Below are 23,919 nucleotides of genomic sequence, written 5' to 3' on the forward strand. Positions count from 1 at the left end.
TTGGTTGGTTTGACAGGACCCAGTGGGTCCAAGGATAGCATCATGCTCCAGTGTCTACTTTGGTATGGTTTCTATGTCTGGATGTGTGAGGGCGCGTGGCTTAGTGGTTAGGGCATTCGGCTCATGATCGTAAGGTTGTGAGTTCGATTCCCGGCGACGCGTTGTGTCCTTGAGCAAGACACTTTATTTCACGTTGCTCCAGTCCACTCAGCTGGCAAAAATGAGTTGTACTTGTATTTCAAAGGGTCAGCCTTGTCACTCTCTGTGTCACGCTGATTATCCCCGAGAACTACGTTAAGGGTACACGTGTCTGTGGAATGCTCAGCCATTTGCACGTTAATTTCACGAGCAAGCTGTTCCGTTGATCGTATCAGCTGGGACCCTCGTCGTCGTAACCGGCGGAGTCTATTTTTAAATGTCTGGATGTCCTTTCTAATGCCAACCACTTTACAGTGTACTGGATGCTTTTGAATTTGATACCAGTACTATTGAGGTTGCCATACAGCTTATGAGTCAACAAAACCTAAGGACAGAATGAATCAGTGGTTTCTCCGAAGAGATAAATAAGTGGTGATGTGGTGTTCTTATGGAACCTTAAGTTACTTTGGTAAATAGGAGAGCTGGGAGTGTGTGCAGGTTGGAATTTGTAACAGTGTATGGGTAAGAGATAGAGGAAGTAGGAGAAGTTGGGTAGGCATCATAGGTTTGGTTAGGATGAAAGGTGGATGGAGGGAATGATGAATACGGGGGTGAGAGTGCATGAGTTGGGGACAATAAAGAGAAGCTAGCGGCTGGATAGTAATGATGATACAGTTGACAGGGGGACGAGAGAGAGAGAGATGTCTTTGGGTAGGATGTGAGAGCAGTAGTGAGAGAGAGAGCTATAATGCATAAGGAAAGATAATTTGGTGGCCTAGTGGCTGGAGAGGCAGAGGTAAAGTAATACGAGGAGGAAATTGATTGAAGAAAGAGCTCATTTGTGTGCTTGCATACACACACACACACACACACACACACATATGTATGTATGTATCATCATCATCATCATCGTTTAACGTCTGCTTTCCATGCTAGCATGGGTTGGACGATTTTGACTGAGGACTGGCAAACCAGATGGCTGCACCAGGCTCCAATCTTGATCTGGCAGAGTTTCTACAGCTGGATGCCCTTCCTAACGCCAACCACTCCGAGAGTGTAGTGGGTGCTTTTTACGTGCCACCGGCACGGGGGCCAGTCAGGCGGTACTGGCAATGACCTCGCTTGAATCTTTTTACACATGCCACCGGCACAGGTGCCAGTGAAGTGACGTTGGTAACGATCACGCTCGATATATATATATACATAACATACATACACCTTGTATTTCAGGATGGTTGTTTCTTTTTGGCAAAATAGGAAAAAAAAAATATGTATGCATGGTACTACCAGAAGTTAGCTTCACCCTGATGAGTAGGTTTTCTCAAAAACATCATCAGACATCCAAATCCTCTATCATTTCTTGTCAGGCTCAGGGTCCTAGGGTCAGCTTTCACTACTTTATCCCATGTCTTCCTGGGTCTCCTTTGTCTACTGGCTCCAGCCACATTTAGCGATCAACACTTCTTTACTTAGCTGTCTTCATCCATACACATCACATGTCCATACCAGCGTAGTCTTCTTTTTTGCAAACTACGTCTAATTCCTCTTAAGGCCTGTCTTTCTCTCAGTACATATATATACTCTGTTGCTCATGTGCACTTACATTGCACATCCAAAGAAGCACACTCACTTTTGATTGTGGCTGTGATTTTGATACACTTATACAGAATAATATAAACTCTCACTTTTGTGTTTTCTCTTTCTATAGTTTCACCAATTCTATTAATTCAGTTTCTCTCTTTGTCTCCCTTTCTCCTTTCTCTCTCTCTCTCTCTCTCTCTCACTCTTACATGCACACACACACACACACACACACACACACATATATATATAAAAGAGGTGAGGATTGAAATCCTTCAAAGAGATGTCGAACATCCAAGTCGACTGGTACAATCCAAGCAAAGAATATATATATATATATATATATATATATATATATAGTCCACTCTGTAAAGTGGTTGGCATTTGGAAGGGCATCCAACTGTGAAAATCATACCAAAACTAACCTTACCTGCACAAGTGCCATGTAAAAAGCACTGAGACTACCCTGCTGTCAGTTGTCAGTGTTAGGAAGGGCATCTGGCTGTAAAAACCCTGCCAAAACAAACACAGCCGCATAGGGTAGTTTTTCTACCTGGCCAGCTCCTGCAAACCATCCTGCCCATTGAATGCATGGAAGATGGCAGTTAAACAACGATGATGATGATGGTCATGCATCATCATCATTTAACATCATCATCATCATTTAACATTCCATGCTAGCAAGGGTGGGATGGTAGCACAAGAGCTAGCCAGGCCGAAGCTTGCACTGGACTTCTGTAACTGTTTTGGCAGGGTTTTTACAGCTTGATGCACATCCTAGCACCAACCACTCAGTAGAGTGGACTTAGTTCTTTTTATGTGGCACAAGCATGAGCAAGGTCAGTTTCAAAGTTTTTACAGATGGATGCCCTTCCAAATGCCAAACACTTTACAGTGTGGACTGGATGCTTTTAAGTAGCACCTGCACTGACAGGGCCACCAAGTACTTGCAAGACAAAATCTTCTAAGAGGGGAGGAGGCATTGGAGGAAGTGATGATGAAAAGGTTATAGTGAGACAGATATAGGTGTCTTGCTGAAGAGGAAGTACAAGGCTACCCAGCCAGAGAGAGAAAGATCAGGAATGAAGACAGAAACAGGTGTGCTACCGCAAAGAAAATATACAGTTGCCCAACCTGAGGAAAGTGCAGGAGAAGGAGAGAGAGAGAGAGAGCGACAGCAGGATGAAGATGATGGCAAAATACCGGGCATGCTCACAAGGAATGGGGATCAGAGTATAAATAAGATGGTTGAGTAAAGAAAAAGAGAGGTCTAGATAGTGGCAAGTGCCAGAGCATGCCCTTGAGGTTCAAATGCCATAGTATAAGTGACAGGATATTGCGAAGAGAGTGCAAGTAAGTGGCAAAAGACCTGGGTATATATAGAGTTGGAGAGGCTACCGGGTAGCAATGATACAAAGTAACAGGGGTGTAAAGCCAGGATTGGGAAGCGAGAGCTAGGCATGGTGAATGAAGGAGGAAATGCAAGAAAGACAAGAGATGTAAATTGGTTTGTTGGGGTAGGGTGAGGGAAAAGTTTTCTTGTTATGTGTGGGTGGAACATGCAGGTAAGGGGCTAGCAAATGGCAATAATAGAGTGAGACAAGGCATGTGGGTAGAACACACAGGTCGGGGCAAGTAGAGTAATGATACAGTGGCACCGGGCCTAGAGGACAAGATTGGGGAGTGAGAGGTTATCATAGTACATGAAGTGGGAATGTGAGGAAGAGAAGGGATGTAGAAATGTAGTTTGGTTCATTGTGGTAGAATGTGTGAGAAGTTTTTTCCCCCAGTTCATCTAGAACTCAGTTTCACTGATGTGGGCGGGCCTTCTCAAGAACTTCATATCGCCAAACGTCTCGGTCTATGGTCATTTAATCCGTGAAGTCCAACTTTCTGAGATCAGTCCTTACCACTTCATCCCATGTCTTCCTGGGTCTCCCTCTTCCGTGAGTACCATCCACTTTCAGTGATTGGCACTTCTTCATGAAGGTGTCCTCATTCATATGCATCACATGTCCAAACCAACGTAGTCATCTCTCTTGCATGCTACATTTGATTGCTCTTATGCCCAACTTTTCATTTCCCACTTGAGTTATTACTTCCCTTAGCATAACACATGAACAAAGCAGCCAGTCTTGTAGGAACAAGCAGAATAATATTATAGATTTTACTGTTTCCAAATTTCGTGGTGCTTATATAGATATTTTGGTTGGATTATATAATTATCACTTTTACACTTCTGTCTATATTCTGTAACTGTCGCAATATACTTTTCTACTATATGCACAAGTTCTGAAATTTTTGCTGGGAGAGGGCCAGTCAATTAGATCGACTCCAGTATGCAACTGGTACTTAATTCATCGACCCCGAAAGGATAAAACGCAACATCAACCTTGGCAGAATTTGAACTCAGAATGTAAAGACAGACGAAATACCGTTAAGCATTTTGCCCGGTGTGCTAACAATTCTGCCAGCTCGCCGCCTTTAACTGCCACAATACAGAAACATTTCTCATGGCACCAGCACACAAACTATAGATGCTTACATTTTTTAATATTTTCTGTGAATTTTTCATGGGTCCAGCTAAAGTGCTCTGAGAGAAAAGTGGGACATAAGAAGCATCAGATGTGGTGTGCAAGAGAGATGACTGTGCTGGTATGGTTATGTGTTGTGTATGGGTGAGGACAGCTGTGTGACAAAGTGTCACACTCTAACAGTAGAGAAAACCAGTGGAAGAGGTAGACCCAGGAAGACCTGGGATAGGGTGGTGAAGCACGACCTTCAGATGTTGGGCCTCACAGGGGGCAATGACAAGTGACTGAGACCTTTGGAGATAAACTGTGCTTGAGAAGACCCAGCAAGCCAAGTGAGACTGTAACCATGGCCTATGCCAGTGCAGCATATATATATATATATATATGTATGTATGTATGTATATATATAATATATATATATATATATCCTTCTCCTATTTTCTGACGAAGATCTCCGCTAGAAACGTTAAACCCTCCTTCTTTCCTGAGCGTCCAATAATACTATATTTGTTCCATGCCCTTACGTTGTTGTGCTTCTTGTTTGGATTAACTATATATATATCAGCAGTATATTGGATAACTGATATCCCATAGTGGGTTACCCTCTTAACCCCTATCTTAATTTGTACTGTATATGTGTATATATATATATATATATATATATATATATATATATATATAATATATACACACATACATACATGTGTGTGAATATATATACACCTGCATACAAACATACATACATACATACAATTAGTGGACTTCTTTAATCTATACAATAAATCAATAGATTGAATGTTTTTGAGTTAGCAGATGTTGTTTAACCCTAGTTCTTCTCTCATGAAGTGAGCCTGTGATAGAGATATCCAGTCATGACCATCTCATCTTTGTATCCAGTTTATCTCATTTTATTTCATTTAGTGAATATTTTTTGCTCGATGTCTAGCAATACAGAACATCCTGAACTACCTTCACAACACTCTAAACTTCTAAACCACTGGACAATGCAGTGCCTTGAAGTCTATATAATATTTATTGGCAAATTACAGCATAGAAAAATTAGCCTTGGGTCCCTTGACCCCTGGGTAACATGCTCAACTGTCTGATATGTCCATGCCTTAACCCTTTTTATACCAACCTGTCTGAGATTCTTCCTGATTCTGTGATACAAACTTCTTGTTGTAAAGAAATCCAAGTTAAAACTTTTCCATTAACATTTCATGTTAGTATGTATTTCAAACCCCAGCATAGTAACAACAAGAATATCTTACTTAGTTCTTCATTATTTTCAAAATCAATTAAAACAAAGGAAGTGTGTTTCAATAAAAAGGTTAGAGAGATCTTAATCAAAGCCTTCCTTCAGAACTCCACATTAATTTTATGTTCCAAACATCAGCTTAATCAAGACAAAGTTATACTAAATTCTTCATTATTTTCAAAATTAATTAAAGTAAAGGCACTATATTTTGACAAAATATAGGCAACTAAAGGGTTAAAACAACACCAAGTATCTCAATAGTTTCCTGGGATTCTATTGTAGCTTTCTTTAAAAAAAAACAAAAAAAATCTGTGATTTCAGGAAGATTTAAATTATTATTTTTTCATGTTATGTGAATGTTTATTCTCTACCTCTGTTTTTTTATTCTCTCTTGGAACTTCCCTCCTCATTTTAACTAGGATGTCTGGTATTTCTTGTCTTTTCTACATGAACGGCATAGCTTTCATCATAATTTCTTTTCAGTTTTAATTAGGTTTTTAACAAAGTATTGTGAAATTGCCTGACTAATTGCTATGTAAACTCCAAATCTGATTTGCTTAATTTGGACGATTAATTAATTATTTAATTCTGGGTGATTTTGAAACTTTAAAATTATTTTTCAGAATATCGTTCAAAAGCTACAGGAAACCAAAAGAAAGCAACAAGAAGAAGCTGCTCAGAAAGACAGGTAAAAATATTTCATGGTGATTTAAATGTTTGCTTGAGTTGTTCTCATCGTCATTTTCCTGATTAATTAGCCTAATCTTTCAAGATGTAATGATTTCCCTGTATTTATATTTCCACCATGTTTTAATATGAGATCAAGCCAATCAAAGCATTGTTTTTTGTTTTGTTTATTTTTTTTGTAATTGTTGATGATGTTGATGCAATTTTTGTGTGTTTGATAGTCAAGATAAAACTGAAGGATACAAAGACAATTATGACTTTTGTTGAGTCTAGGATTTGGGGTGGGAAAGAGATCAAAAGTATTTAGTGTGTCTGTGTGTTGGTTTGGAATGTGAGTAGGAGATGAAACAAATTGGTGTAAAGAGTTGGGAATAATGAAAGATTCAGCATCTGCACTGGCTGCATGATTGTGGTGTGAGTTTGAGAGCCATGAAGATTCATGAGCATTGAAGTTTCTAAGGATGATGTCTTCAGAGAGGGGAAATGTGAGATTTATATTCTCAAAACTGGAGGAAATGTAGTCAAAGAGTTGCTGGTGATTTGAGGTGTTCAGAGAACAATAGAGAGAGCGGATATATTTGAAAGAATGAAGGAGGAAGACTGTGAACCCAGGTAACTGGGTTTTCTGCATGTTTAATGCTCCTGTGCACCTACCACACATGAAGGCTGTCTTTGCTGTTCGATTATCAGTGATTTCACTACACTTCCTGTGTGTGATTAATATAATTTTGTGCCAGGGTCATTATATGACAATGTTACTGAGTCCCCCTTCGGTCATGACTGACTGTGGGATTGCACCTAGAAAGTTACCCTCCCAGGTATAAGTCTGGGCAAGATTGTTTATGGAAGACCAGCAGTTGGCCATGCATACAGGCCTCCCCTTTCCACGCTACCGGTGTTATCCAAGGGAAAGGCAAGGGCCGATACAGCTTGGCACCTGTGACATCGCAACTCATTTCTACAGCTGAGTGAACAGGAGCAACGTGAAATAAAGTGTCTTGCTCAAGAACACAACATGCAGCCTGGTCCTAGATTCGAACTCACAACCTCACGATCGTAAGCTCGACGTTCTAACCACTGAGCCATGTGCCTTCACATATGACAATAGCAACACAAATATCCAGAAGTTACAGTAACCTAGGAGTGACAATTAGTTTCAAAAGCCATTGTATAGAGTGGAAATTGATAAAAATAATGATTGTTATCATCATTATTTAATCCTTTAGCATTTAATCTGGTCATATCCAACCCAAATATTCTAGCCATTTTTTATGTCCAGACTGGTTAGATTTGGATTATCACACCTACCCTGCAATGTCATTCTAAAAGTAAGTAAATAACTACACCACCAAAATCTTGAAGCTACAAAATACTACATGATTAAATGAAAACAATTTGAATAGTTGGTGTTTGTTAATGCAGCATCAGCATATTAAACAAGATGTCTAATGCTTCACATGAACGCGCTCTCTCCTTCTCCTCATCATTGTCATCTTCTTTTTTCACTTTTCTCTTAGTCTATGTTTGTTTGACACACCGTCAAGTCAATCAGTTGGTTGATTTGTCACCCTGTTGGCTTGTGTTGATGAGACCAATACAACGCTGCCAAACCCATAAACATAATACAAACTAAAGAGTAAAAGGGTAAAGGCCCCCTTTGGTCATGAATGACTGGGATTGCACCCAGAAAGTTCCCTTCTGAGGCACCAAGTCTGGGCAAGGTTGTTTATGGAAGACAAGCAGTCACCCATGCATGACCCCCATCCCGCCACACCCGTGATGTTATTCAAAGGAAAGGCAAAGGTTGATGCAGCTTGGCACCAGTTACACTGCAACTCATTTCTATAGCTGTGTGAAATGAAGCAACATGAAATAAAGTGTCTTGCTCAAGAACACAACACGCAGCCCAGTCTGGGAATTAAACTAACTGCCTTTAACCACTGATCCATGCACCTTCACAAATTAATAGATCACATAAAAGGGTATATTCCCCCACCCCTTTAAAATTTGTCTGCAGTACTTTGCCTGTATTTACATTTAGACAGACCATACCATTTGATAGGTAAATGGACATAGTGCTGTACTGTTGACTGAATCTAAACTACTAACTTGTCACAGGTTGTTTAATATTCTGTCAGTTCACTTACTCAAAACTTTAGTCTGTCTGTAGAAATTATTTACTGTCAAACATGCTTAAATTTCTTTAAAAATACATCTGCTTTTGCTCTTATAGTTTTTTTACATTTGCTTCCCTTCCACCACCACCACCACTGTTTTATTTTAATAGAGAACAAAAGTTGGAACAGTTGAGAGAGGAGCTACAAAAGTCACAATTACAGAGCGAAGTGTTTTCATCAATGTTAAAGGAATGTCAGTACAAGAAACATTTTGCAAACATTGACAAATATGAGACTGCTGTGACCAACCTGAACACAATGGCTAACGATCTCCTTACACATGCAGAAAGCTCAGGAAATGTTACTGCCGAAGATTTTGTTAAGGCAGCCAACATATTTGAGGAACTACAAAACGTTAACAAAATTGTAAAACTGAATGTTGGTAAGTAGTTTTATTCTTCTCTTCACCTTGTATCATGCATATATCATCATCATCATTTTAATGTCCACTTGTCCATGCTGGCATGGGTCATACTAAACTTGTTGAAGCAAATTTTCTACAGCCAGATACCCTTCCTGTTTACAAACAAAGGCGTCAATAGAAACTCTGTAAGATGCACCCAGTGTAAGCTTTGGACACATAAAAGGTGCAACAATATCAGAGGAAGGTTAACAGGGAAACTAGCTTTTGTGTGTGGCAGACGCACAGGTACAATAAACACTGAAAGTGGGCAGAAAATAGATCCTATCAACTGCCAGCAGGGAAAGGCTAGAGGTAGTAGATGGCTTCTGTTATCTAGGTAAAAAAGTTAGTAGTGGAGGTGAATGCTCCAAGAGTGTAACTATGAGAATAAGATTAGGTTGGGCAAATTTCAGAGAGCTCCTACCCCTACTGGCAACAAAGAGCCTCTCTCTCAGAGTGAAAGGCAGATTGTTTGATGCTTGTGTGCTAACAGATATGCTGCATGGCAGTGAAACATGGACTGTGACAGCCAAGGACATGCACAGGCTTGAAAGAAATGAAGCCAGTATACTTCGCTGGATGTGCAGTGTTAGTGTGCATGTTGAACAGAGTGTAAGCATCTTGAAAGCAAAGTTAGGCATAAGAGGCATCAGATGTGGTGTGCAAGAGAGACAGCTGTTTAAAGAAGTGCTGATCTCTAACTGTGGAAGGAACCTGTGGTAGAAGTAGACACAGGAAGACATGGAACAAGGTGGTGAAGCATGATTTTCGAACTTTGAATCTCACAGAGGCAATGCCTAGTGACCAAGACCTTTGGCAATGCGCTGTGCTTGAGAGGACCCGTCAATCCAAGAGCACCCATGCTGGTGAACACCTTTCAAGCGTTGGGCCTCACAGAGGCAATGACCAAGACCTTTGGCATTATGTTGCTGTAGAAGAGGTACAAGTTTACCCAACTGGAGAGAGAGAGAGAGAGATCAGGAATGAAGACAGAAACAGGTGTTTATTGCACATAAATTTCAACAATAATATCTTATATGAGCCTGCTAGGGCCATATAAACCCCTGTTGAGAACTATTGTAGACAGTGAGCTGATTTAAAGTATTTCTTATCTATTTAGAAACAGCAAACCAAAAAGGAAAAGAGGAGGAAGAATCATTAAAAGCTCAACAACAAGTGACAGTATCACATGAAAAAGTAACGAATGAACAGGTGCCTCCCACAGTAAGTACATACCTATGATATTTCTGTTATGCAGTTCATGTATCATAATCTCATTATTTAACATAGTCCTTTGTTGTTAGCACCGGCAGTGGTAATGGTATTGTGGTTCAGGAGAGCAGTGTTTGACAAGAAGTAAAATGTTATTAGCACTAGTGCATGACCTGTTGTTGTATGCCAGATCAAACTACATATTAGTTTTTTTACATTATATACCACAGACAGGTAATTTTGACAATCAAACAATGGCTGTGTATACAATATTTTTAGTAAATTTATCATTTTCATAATAGGGGTGTCTGTGAGCCCCACTTTCTGCACATTCTTCACTCATGACAACTCTTTTACTTGTTTCAGTCATTTGACTGTGGCCATGCTGGAGCACCACCTTTAGTCGAGCAAATCGACCCCAGAACTTATTCTTTGTGAGCCTAGTACTTATTCTAACGATCTCTTTTGCCGAACTGCTAAGTTACGGGGACGTAAACACTCCACCATCGGTTGTCAAGCGCTGTTGGGGCGACAAACATATACACACACATACACACATACATACATATATATATATGTGTATATATATATATATATATATATATATATATACACACATACATATATACACATACATACGACGGGCTTCTTTCAGTTTCCGTCTACCAAATCCACTCACAAGGCTTTGGTCAGCCCCAACGCTTATAGTAGAAGACACTTGCCCAAGGTGTCATGCAGTGGGACTGCGTCCAGAACCATGTGGTTAGTAAGCAAGCTACTTACCACACAGCCATTCCTACACCTATAACTGTTTGATAATAACATTTTTATTTTAAAATGGCTGGAAGAAAATAATCATTTATGTATTTTCTGAAATTATTGAATAGAAGAAACAGAAATGGGGGCAGTGCATGTGAGTTGTCTAGATTACTTGTGTATTGCAGGTCTGAGATCGCTTGTTTATATGGTAGGTGGGGTGATGAAAATTTCCTGGCTTTATGGGTATTGCAAAAGACTTGGTTGGACACCCAACCTTCCAAGTTCTTTTACAGGAATTAGAAAAACTGAAGACCTACTGCAATAAGTGTGTGAATCTGGGAGGGGAATATATTGAATAAAATCATAATCAATTGATCCTCTTGTATTTTCTTTTACCCAAAGCTAGGAACTTTTCATCCACCCCCCCATCCAATCTTGTATGTGAAGGTCTATTCCAACAGTTTTCAAACTGACAAATACTAAAGACCCCACTGCCTCCATCCACAAAAACAAAATAGTAGACCTGGGAAGATGCGGGATGAAGTGAGGAAATATGATCTTCGGATGCTGAGTCTCACAGAGCCAGTGACCAAGACTTTTGGCAATTTGTTGCGTTTAAGAAGACATGTCAAGCTAAATGAAATCATAGTCATGGTCAGTGCCAGTGACTGTAAAAGGCACCGAGTACACTCTGTAGAGTGGTTGGCATTGGAAAGGGCATCCAGCTGGAGGAACCAATCCAAAACTAACTGGTGCAGTTCCAGTCAAATCATCTTACTCATACCAGCATGGAAAACAGATGCTAAATGATGATGACGATGATGATGATGATGATGAATTACCTACATCACCCGCCACCACCACCATCTTTTATTAATGAGAATAAAAATGGAATTTTCAAACATTTAACTTTGCTCTTTGGCCATGGTTTTGATCAAGTTTAACAATTTCATAACCCTTTGTTTTCAATTATCTATATATGGGCCCCTTCTGTGAGAAACTCTGGTCTTGTCCACAATGACTACACATATTCTGCCGCTGACAAGTGTAAGACCAGTTCTGTCATTCTGAGTTGTTTGGGAACTTGCATCCACACTGAGAATCCGTTAAATTTTGTATAATATTTTCCGTTGTACTCACTTTGGCTCGCATGCTATTATGTAAGAGTGAATGCCAGACCATGGTCTGGTAGCATACCAAGATATCTGAGATTCTGGCAATGTTCCATTTTTGTTACTTGTTTCCTTGTTGTTTAGATGCAATGCAGGAACTTGTGTTTTTCATTTGCCATAATAACAATTAGATCATTGTCTTTATAGATAATAACTAAGATTGTTTACAGTGGTACTCAAAGTTGTTTTCATAGCCTTGAATAGTGTACTATGCAAAAACAAATCATCTATAGAGATAAAATTGTTTGGTATTACCATCTTCCAGTCGATCATTTTTAGTAGAGATGCTGAACAGGCATGACTGTTTTCCTCTTTTTAAGCTTGGTACTTCTTCTATCAATCTCTTTTGCCAAACCACTAAGTTAGGAGATGTAAACACATCAACAACGGTTGTCAAACAGTTGGCAGGGGTAGCGGGAGGCGATTTTTTTCCTCTGTCTTCCCTTCTCGGGATCTTTCTCCTATGTTTCCGACGAAGAGCTCCGCTCAAAACGTTAAACCCTCCTTCTTCCCTTCTTTCCTGAGCGTCCATAATACTTTATTTGTTCCACGTCCTCTCGTTGTTGTGTTTTTTTTGTGTTTTCTTGTTTGGATTAACTATATATATATATATATATATATATATATATATATATATATGTGACAGGCTTCTCACAAGGCTTTGGTTGACTCAAGGCTACAGTAAAAATCACTTGCCCTAGGTGTCATGCGGTGGACTGAGCCCAGAACTGTGTGGCTGGGAAGCAAGCTTCTTACCACACAGCCTATATATATATATATATATATATATATATATATAAATAATTAAGTATTATACAAAACTGACCAAATTGTCTGCATTAACCTAAGTTTCATTCTCTAAACTTCTCTCTGTTATCTTATAATATGAACTACAAATTATATCTCTTCACCTCATTTATCTATACTGCAAGTGATTGCCAGCTCAAAACACATCTATTTGTTGGATTTCTTTATACTGGTACTTTAACTGTAAAACTCCACTTGTCAGAATATTGGTCAGTCACAAGTTGACTGTTTAAATTAGCCTAACAGAACAATTGTTGTAAATTTAAACACTATTCATCTTGTTTTTATTTTATACATACACACATACACACATACACACACACACACATATTTATTTATTTATTATTCCTGAACAATAATGTTGTTCACAGTCAATAATATTAACAATACTCTTGTTTAACAATAATAAATTTCTGCTGTGTCTGGGGGGGGGAGTCATTCTCTTTTAGTGCCTTATAATTTTACCGGTGAGTGTGTTAAATTATAAGGCACTAAAAGAGAGTGACTCTCCCCAGACACAACAGAATATGCTTCAACACACAAACTCACATAAAGGATCTTGTAAACCAAATCCCAAAACGAAATAATAAATTTGTATCCTGCAAAAGTATGGAGTAACCTTTCAGACTCATGTAAAATTGTTTTTATTATAATTGAACACCACACACACACACACACACACACACACACACACACACATATTAGTGTCATATTGGCAATTTCTACATCTATTTTCTCACCTACTTCAAAAATTATTTTGTTGATTGTTGGTTATGGGTTGTATTTCTATTTTTCTTTTCAGGAACCTTCAGTAAAACCACAAGACTCAGAAGAAAGTGCTAAGGCCAAAGGTCTGATATTCTATAGCAAAATTCTCTCTCTCTCTCTCTCTCTCTCTCTCTCTCTCAATTGTCTTTCGTCTTTTAATATATAAAAAATCACTAGTATTATTTTACTCCAAGAAGGGACAAAAATTCTTAGATCGGTATATATTTATGTACATTAATGTGTGTGTGTGTGTGTGTGTAAAGGCTAAGTGAAGTCAAAATATATTTAGAGATGTGTCAAACATATTTATCAATATCAAAGTAAACAATAAAATGACCGTCATATAAATAAATATTATATTATAAAATTAAGGGTTTATAAGATTTGTAATGAAGCATATAGGTAATAATTGATTATTACTTATTATGTATATACTCGTATGTGTGTGTGGGTGTAAGTTGTATATATATATATATATATATATATATCATCATATATATAATATATATATATATATATATATATTATATATATCATCATATATATATAATATATATATATAACTATTTTTTCTCTTTTTAGTACTGAAGTTCTTCTCTCAATGTATTGATCCTGCGATTCTCAAAGAATATTTACGCTTAAAGAATAAACTGAAAGAAGTGGAAGAAACTCTTGAACCATTCCTAAAAAATCCTCAGGTATGTTGCACCGTTTTCATACTTTTTTTTTTCTACAACTTCAGTTCTTTAAATTTGTAACATGATGAGTTTTCAGAGTATAAACCTTGCCATATATATATATATTTTTTTTTTTTATCTAATTAAAACAATAGTTCATTCTTTGATAATTCAAAAATTATAAATTTATGAACAAAAACTCATTACTTCAGTATTTACACTTTTTATAGAATTTTAAATATATGAAAGTGTATTTCGTCTGCCGTTACGTTCTGAGTTCAAATTCTGCCGAGGTCGACTTTGCCTTTCATCCTTTCGGGGTCAATAAATAAAGTACCATTTACGCACTGGGGTCGATGTAGTTGATTTAATCCCTTTGTCTGTCTTTGTTTGTCTCCTCTATGTTTAGCCCCTTGTGGGCAATAAAGAAATATATACATATATATATATATATATATACATATACACGTGTGAATGCACACACACACACGTATATATATAGAGAGAGAACAGGAATTAATTTTCTCTCTTTGCTCCTCTGCGCCACATGGGTTCAACTCCCCTCCCCTCTTCATCTGACTCCCCTTCTCTCTTCATCTGACACATACTTCCTCTCTTCATTCTTACCCACCTCTCCTCTCATCTCTTGCCCTGACACCTACATCCTCTCTTCACTCCTACCCACCTTCTCCCTTCATTGATACCCTTCCACCCAAACCCACACATCTTACTCCCACATACCTCACCCCTACCTCCACACCCCACCCTCACATCCCCACACCACTATACCACATTACACCACTCCACACACACTAGCACTGAACACTTCCCAGCACCCACATATGCATATACACACCTACACATTACAGACATACACTTATGCACACATCCACATGTCAAAGTCACTAGCCCCTATCCACACACACACACACTTACTCTCACATACATACATGCATGCATACCTTCATTTTTGGATCACTAGTACTTTATTATCTCCCCTTTTTCCTAGCTTTCCTGTCCAACTACCTTTTATCAACCAGTCGCCATGATTGACTGCTAAATCCACAAGTATTTTTCATTCTCTCTCTCTGTTTATTTCCTCATGTTCCTTTCTGTTAAAGAGCGTAGGCTCAAAACTTAAATGACTTTCACACCTTTCCAGGCCTCAAACTAATATACTTGCTTGTTGTTTATACACCTGTCTTCGTCTTTTGTTTTTCTGTAAATTTCAACTATATATATATATATACTTCACTCTTGGAGTGTAGTATATATACATGCATGCATACATACAGACATACAGACAGACAGACAGACAGACAGAGTAGCTATGGCTGTGTGCTTAAGAAGTTTGCTCTCCTGCCATATGGTAGTGGTTTCAGCCCCCAGAACTCCCAAGCCTGATGAAGTCTTTATAAGTAGTTTTGAAACTGAAAGAAGCATGTCAAATATATAAATATGTGTGTATATATATATGCTTGCACTGAAGATTAAAAAGTGGATTTTGTGTACTAATTATGAAATCATATGATATGCAGCTGAATTCTGTTTTTGAAATGTTCGCTTCGAATGTTGCATTCCCTCGAGTTTGGTACAATGTGTCTATTTATTATGGTAGTTTTGACTTTAAGAGTCCCTCTTAGTGTGAGGTATTTATGTATAGTAATGTCCTTAATATAAGTAAATACATTTAAGAGGATATTGATGGATTTTCCCCTTATGAGGTTTTTCACGCTACTACTTGATAAATTCTTATAAAGATTTTATCCTATTTTTCAGTTGTATATATATATATTAGTTGGTGATAGGTACTTTTTTTCCATATAATATATAATATAATCTATATATATATATATATATATATAATATTAGTTGGTGACAGGAAGAGCATCCAGCCATCGAAAATCTACCTCAATAACTCAGACCAACCCTTGCAAGCATGTAAAAGTAGATGTTAAAACAGTAATGGTAGCAGCAATACAATATAAGCTCCTATTCATGCTAACAATCATTATGGCAACTAATTAAAATATCTTTGTAATTCATTATATTTTTTGTTATTTCTTGTGTTTTGATTCGTGACATGGCATTTGACTGTCACTTTGTCACCGAAACTAAACAATGGAATATCAAGCTAAGAGTCTTTGTATTGTCACTTAACTCAAAGAAATAGCTAAATTACCCTCCAGTTTGCTGCCTCTTCTTGAGAGGGGCTGAGATACGTCCTAAATATACCGAGACTGGAAAAAAATAAGCAATGACTTGCCTGTTCATAACAGGAATGTATTTGATCCTAAATCTGCTTGGTAACCTCTTACCTGTGGTTAAAACAGCAATGGGATTTCAGCCTTTGGGATCTTGTAAATAACATTTTGCTTCAGAAACCATTATATCTAAAAGGAGTGCCTGAAATTACCAAGTATGACCATCATCATTATCAGTTAGTATTGTACATTGGGTTATCAGGAGGAGAATAAGGTGTTAGAGAGTACAGGAAGTAGGTAAACTGTTTGAGTATAAGAGGTGAATAAGGCGGTGAGCTGGCAAAATCGTTAGCACGCTGAGCGAAATGCTTAGCAGTATTTCGTCTGCCGTTATGTTCTGAGTTCAAATTCAGCTGAGGTCGACTTTGCCTTTCATCCTTTTGGGGGTCAATAAATAAAGTACCAGTTACGCACTGGGATCAATGTAATTGACTTAATCACTTTGTCTGTCCTTGTTTGTCCCCTCTATGTTTAGCCCCTTGTGGGCAATAAAGAAATGAGGTTTAAAGAGTACAGAAAGTGGGTAAGATGATAAAAAAAAGTACAGTAAGTTAGGAAGGTGCTAAAGCACGGAAAGTGAGTGACATATTAAAGTACACAAAGTTAGTAAAGATGTTAGAGTGCATGACGTGGATAATGTGTTAGAGTACAGAATGTGAGTGGAATGTTTGAGTACTAGAAGTGGGTACAATGTTACAGTACAGAGATTTTCTCTCTCCTCCTTCCATTATCCTATTTATCCTAAGGTACTTGTACCCTTCATTATTTCTCAGCGATCTAATGATATCTGGTAATTTTATAACATCAGAGTTTGTCTTTCAGTTTCTTTTCATAATTAATGCTGCACACTTTTTATCCAAATTGCATACCAATCATCATCATCATCATCATCCCTGGTAAATAATCATCCTTGGTAAATAATCCATTTGGATAAGGGAGTCTAGGATTTTGGGTGGCTGGGGGGTTTGTATACAGTTTGAGGTCATCCATATACTGTAGGTTTAAGCAAATTCATAGGGAAGGCCTGTATTTTCTCAATATCTTTGTTAAAGGGATTAATGCAATGATGAAAAGTAAAGGAGAGAGTGAGTCTCCCTGGAGTATCCCCCTTTGTATTTTCACATTTCCTAATGATTCACATTTGTTTTACTTCCATTGCTCTAATTGTTTCTTATTTCTAAAAAAAAACACAGTTTATCTTCTCATTGACTTTGAGTGTCCCCAGACATTCCATGAGCCAGCAGTGTAGAACATCGTCATAAACTTTTTGAAGTCTATCTGTCCAATAGCTATATTTTTTTGCTTCTTATTCGTATCACATTTAGTGTCCTACTATCATTATGCATCAGATCAGCATTTTCCCTTGACTTCTTTATGCATTCTTTTTGCTCCTCTGGCAATAAATTCTCCTTCTCCACAAAGCTATGCTCTTCATTTGCTTTGAAGTTAGTTAATAGTTTCCAGTCAGCACATATTAGGTCTATAACAACTGACTTTACCTCTGTTTTTATTGTTTTTCGATATTAGCACAGCCTTTCCTTTTCTCATCTATGTTGGTGATTCCATTTTGTATGCAATCAGTAAGAAGCTGTTGTAAAAAGCTGTTCAAGTTCTAGAAATTTTTGAGTCAGAACCCTTCTGATCCAGGAGCTTTCTAATTTGATATTTTCTGAAGCATCTTTTTCACCCTCTTATCTGTAATATTTATATTTTCTTGTTTTAACCTGTTTTCCGTTTCAGCATAACATGGAAGTGAACCAGTCCACTTCCATATTATGTTGACCCTCTTCACTTCAGATATCTGACCAAAAGGTATTTGTTGCTTCTGAGTCTGGTACATACATTATTCCCCTGATATTCTTCTTCATTGTTCAGTTGTTGGTAAAATTCCTTCTCATTGTTTCTGAAGAGCCTGATCTGCTGGTATTTAAAAAAATGTTTTTATTTATTTTTGTCCTTTATTTTTTATTTGTTTCAGTCATTTGACTGCAGCCATGCTGGAGCACTACCTTGAAGTGTTTCAGTTCAACAAATCAGCCCCAGGACTTATATTCTTAAGCCTGGTACTTATTCTATCAGTCTCTTTTGCCAAACTGTTAAGTTACAGGGGTATAAACACACCAACACCAGTTGTCAAGTGGTAGTGGGGGGACAAACACAGTCACAGACACAAAGACATACACACAGACACACACATGTATACAATGGACTTCTTTCAGTTTCCACCTACCAAATCCACTCACAAGGCTTTGGTTGGCCCACGGCTATAGTTGAAGACATATGCCCTTGGTGTCACACAGTGGGACCGAACCCAGAACCAAGCTTCTTACCACACAGCAACACATGTACCTACTATTGATATCTTTCTTTTCTTTTAACTGACACTGCTTTAATTTTTTTTTTTTGTGTCTTGTCTCTTCTTTAAATACCCTTACAATCCTTTGTGTCTTTCATACTTTCTTTGAAGGTTGTTGCTGTCTTCCCTTCTCTATCCTCTTTCCATTGCTCTCATTTATCTGTTCAAGATTTCTATAGAACCATTTAATTTGATTCTCAAATCTTAGTTTCCATCGCGTGTCTTTCTTTTTCCCTCAATTTTTTTTTTAATGCCATGAACTTCCACAACATTAGAGGGTGCTCAGTATACAAGGTCATTTAGATTTGGTATATTTTCAACAGATTTTTGTTAATATAATAACATGTTGTGGCAGCAAGTGGAATTGGAATTGAAGGCATGCAACCTAGTATGATGTAGGTTACCATGTACTCCAATTTATAATATATGTATTTAAAATTATAATAATCATCTAAAAATAAATTAATTAAATGAAAAATAAATGAATAAGACATGATATACATATCAATTTAACACAATGTTTGCCATATCTGGATTAGTTTCAAAACTTTATAATGCTAAAATTTATTTATTTATATGCTATAACTCATTCCCTTTTTTTTTTCTTTCAGTTAAAAGAATATGTGTTTAGTATTCGTAAAGCAGCCAATACGCTAATTAATGCCATTTCACCTGTCAGTGGAACCCACTTGAAGGATAAACTAACCAAATTAACGATGCTTGTTCAGGGACAAACAATTGAGGTTTCCAATAAGCATATTTCTACAAAAGAACAACCCGAAGGAATCACTTATGCTATATTCTTTATTGCAAAAATGATAGTTGTAAGTACATGTTTCATTTTCTGATAAACATTTATATAATATTTTTTGTGTGTGTGTGTGTGATAAGAAATTTGCTTCTTACTACTCAGGCTGCGAGCTGGCAGAAACATTAGCACGCCGGGTGAAATACTTGGTTGTATTTCGTCTGCCACTATGTTCTCAGTTCAAATTCCGCCGAAGTCGACTTTGCCTTTCATCCTTTCGGGGTCAACAAATTAAGTATCCCAGTTACGCACTGGGGTCGATGTAATTGACTTAATCCATTTGTCTGTACTTGTTTGTCTCCTCTGTGTTTAGCCCCTTGTGGGCAATAAAGAAATAAGAAGTTTGCTTGCTTTCCAACCACATGCTTCTGGGTTCAGTTCTCACTACATGGCACTTTGGACAAGTGTCTTCTACTACAACAGTGCCTTGTGAATAGATGGGTAGATGGAAGCTGTGTGTATGTGTGTATGCGTGCATACATGCATGTGTGTTTGTTTCCCCACCACCACTTAACAACTGGTGTTGGTGTGTTTACATCCCTGTAACCTAGCAGTTAGTACTGGAGTCAATTTGTTCAATTAAAATTCTTCAAATTCCAGGTGGTGCTCCACATTGTCCACACTCTAATGACTGGAACAAGTAAAAAATAAAAGATGATAAAGAGTAAAGATATTTTTTTATTCTTTAACTTGTTTCAGTCATTTAACTGCGGCCATGCTGGAGCACCACCATAAAGGGTTTTCTAGTCGAAAAAATCAACCCCAGGATGTATTCTTTGTAAGCCTAGTACTTATTATGTCACTTTTGCCGAGTTGCTAAGTTACAGGTACATAAACACACCTAGATTGGTGTCAAGCAATGGTGCAGAGGACAAACGCACACACACAGACATATATATATGTGTATGTGTGGAGGCACGTGGCTTAGTGGTTAGGGTTTCAACATCATGATCGTAAGATTGTGGTTGTGATTCCTGGACTGGGCAATGCATTGTGTTCTTGAGCAAAACACTTTATTTCACGTTGCTCCAGTCCATTCAGCTGGTAAAAATGAGTAACACTGCGATGGACCGGTGTCCCGTCCAGCTGGGGAACACATACGCCATTGAAACCGGGAAACTGGGCCCATGAGCCTGGCTAGGTTTTAAAAGGGCACATTTATTTTTTATTATTATTATTGTTATTATTATTATTATTATATATATATATATATATATATTATATATATATATATATATATATGATGGGCTTCGTTCAGTTTCTCTGTCTACCAAATCCATTCACAAGGTTTTTGGTTAGCCTAAGGCTATAATAGAAGAAACTTGCCCAAGGTGCCACACAGTGGGACTGAACCCAGAACCATGTGGTTGGGAAGTAAGCTTCTTACCGCACAGCCGCACCTGCAGCTATGCAGGAGATTTTTTTTTGTTTTTTGTTTGTTTCTTCAAAATAACATTTATTTATGTATATTATTTTCAAATAACAGAAAAAAGGAGCAGAACAAGTGTCCTCCAGTCATGAATCTGCTTTCGCCATTGCTCTCGTTGCTGTTGGTCTGTGGCAGAATTTTCCTGAATTTGGTGATCTACTATTGGCTAACTTCTACCTCAGTTGTCCTTACATAGTACCATACTACATACCACAACAGGACGGCCAAAGCACGGAAGAGTACCATAAGTTAGTAGATGATTTTTTTGTATATCAACTCCACCGTCATTACCACAACCACCATCATTGTGCTCCTCCTCCTTCTCCTCATCATCATTATTATCATCATCATCATCATCCCCACTGCTACCACTGCCATGACTATGACATCAATCATCATCACCATCCACACCCCTCATTACCACGGGGATCAGCCTCACCACTACATCTAACATCTCCACCATCATCATCATTATCGTTGTCATCATTATCATCATCATCCCTGTCATAACCACCACCACCACCATCATCATATTACCATGATTGTTGTTGTTTTTAAACAGAAATCTTTCTCTGCTGTCAGGGATAAGGTGGGTTTGCCATGCAACATTTTCTTTTTTTTTGCCTTTTCTACTGTATGGCTCAGTACCTTGACATCTGATTTTGTTTCCACGCAAGAAACGTTGCCAGGCTCATCACATGTCCATCCCCATCACAGTCATGTCTCCTGAACGTGTCAGCTGATTGCGTTTAAGATTTGCTTCCTATGCTAACTTGTGGTCTGCTTTTTCACACAGAATGTGTAATGGGTGACATTTACACTTCACTCATGTCAGTGTCAGATATAACAAAAATCATCCAATACACAGTGTAAAGTGGTTGGTGTTAGCATGGGTGTCCAGCCAATGAAAACATGCCAAAGCAGACTTTGGAACTTGATGCTAGCCTCTGGTTCACCAGCTCCTGTTGTCATGTTGTAGCCATGATTGCTGTTGTCATTGTGGTGACATCACTTTACTGAAGACTGTGTCTTGGAATCTACTTGTACACTGCTTTCAGGACAATATCTGTTAATTTCCATCAACAGGTTTTTTATTTGCTGGCAGAATTGTTAGCACACCAGGTGAAATACTTAGCGGTATTTCATCTGCTGCTACATTCTGAGTTCAAATTCTGTTGAGGTTGACTTTACCTTTCATCCTTTTGGGGTCAATAAATTAAGTACCAGTTGATTACTGGGGTTGATGTAGTCATCTATCCCCCTCTCCTAAATTTCAAGCCTTGTTCCTATAGTAGGAAGGATTATTATTATTATTAGCAGTAGTAGAATAGTGTCACATTACTGAAGATTGTCTCTTTGGATTCATGTATACCACATTACTGATAATAACATTTAACAATAGTGAAATCTGCTGTTAATAATAATAATAATAATAATCATATCATCATCATCGTTTAACGTCCGCTTTCCATAAGGAGTACTGTTCTCTCTCTAGTCATCCAATCAGGAATGACTCCTCCATTTAGGCAATACTGAAACTCTTTTCTATGAGAACTACTAAATTTCTTTAATCAATACCCTTGTACTAAATCTAGTCCTGGGCCCTTCCATTTCAGTATTCTTTCTAAACTTTAGTTATTAACACATTTGTTAGTCTTAGATCTGGGTGCTTCCAACTAATGGCTTCGTCCCTCACTTTCTTTAACCATGCTGCATCCTCATCATGATTAACTGGCTTATCCCAAATATTACTCCAGAACTTCTTCTGCATTAGGCTTCTCATCTTCAGTACTTTCTTTTACACTATTTATTTGGCAATAAAATCTCCTCTGGTCTGTCTCAAACAATCTGTTCTGTTCAAACTGGTCTATTTTTTCTGATATCTGCAAAACTTACCTGCTGTTGCTTTGATACACTGTTTCATCTCTTCCATGACCGTCTCAAATCTTTTCTCTTTAACTACATATTTTTTTCTCAAGAGATTCAAATATTGTTTTCTAACTTGTCCTGTTTTCAGTTTTCTATTCTACTTACATCTTCTCTTACAGTTTTCATATTATTTTCTAATCTCTTTTTCCACATCTGCTCCTTCTTATTGTTTCCTTAAAGAATACCTAGTCTTCTTATAGCTACCATTCCTCCTGCATAGATCAATAAGTTAATGTCATCTATATTTCCAATATCAATTCTACTGATAACAGCATCTACTTATTATTATTGCGGTGAGCTCGCAGACTTGTTAGTATGCCAGGCAAAATGCTCGGCAGCATTTCAACCATTATTACATTCTGAGTCCAAATTCTGCCAAAGTCGATTGTTGCCTTTCATCCTTTCAGGGATGAGCACTAGAGTTAGTGTAATTGATTTATCCATTCCCTGAAATTATTGGCCTTGTAAGATGGTTGGTATTAGGAAGGGTATCCAGCCGAAAAAACCCTGCCAAAACTGACAGTGAAGCAAGGTGCAGTCTTTTGGCTTTCCGGCTTCTGTCAAACCATCCAACCCATGCCAGCATGGAAAGTGGATGTTAACTCATGATGGTGGTGGTGTGCCAAAATCTGAAACCGTCATCCTTATTATTATTCTGATATCATAGTGAAGACTATGTCTGGATTCCTCGTACCTTATTCTGAACAACCACATCAGTTTAATTCCTCTCATTTAGCAGTAATTAGATGTGACATAATTGTTATTTATCATTATTTCTAATACTGTCATATCATACTGATGACTGTGACTTTGGATTCATTTGTACCTCATTGCTGACAATAACATCAGTCAGTTCCCCTGCAGGTCTTTCATTAAACTATATATTTACAGTCTGAAAGGCAGCGAGCTGGCAGAAACGTTAGCACGCCGGGCAAAATGCGTAGCCGTATTTCGTCTGCC

The 23,919-nt window shown here is 37.8% G+C and overlaps 1 protein-coding gene across 1 annotated transcript in view; it reads left to right on the forward strand.

The window, feature by feature from the left end:
- Positions 1-23,919, forward strand: part of LOC115222537 (nucleoporin GLE1) — a 52,394-nt gene that overhangs the window by 19,057 nt on the left and 9,418 nt on the right. Inside the window, exons 6-12 of the mRNA XM_029792793.2 lie at positions 6,135-6,199; positions 8,486-8,757; positions 9,899-10,002; positions 13,531-13,579; positions 14,079-14,194; positions 19,405-19,617; positions 21,088-21,278. Coding sequence (XP_029648653.2) covers positions 6,135-6,199; positions 8,486-8,757; positions 9,899-10,002; positions 13,531-13,579; positions 14,079-14,194; positions 19,405-19,617; positions 21,088-21,278 — 1,010 coding nt within the window. The remainder of the gene's footprint in view (positions 1-6,134; positions 6,200-8,485; positions 8,758-9,898; positions 10,003-13,530; positions 13,580-14,078; positions 14,195-19,404; positions 19,618-21,087; positions 21,279-23,919) is intronic.

Source organism: Octopus sinensis, linkage group LG20 (genome assembly GCF_006345805.1).
Source record: "Octopus sinensis linkage group LG20, ASM634580v1, whole genome shotgun sequence".
NCBI lineage: Eukaryota > Metazoa > Mollusca > Cephalopoda > Octopoda > Octopodidae > Octopus > Octopus sinensis.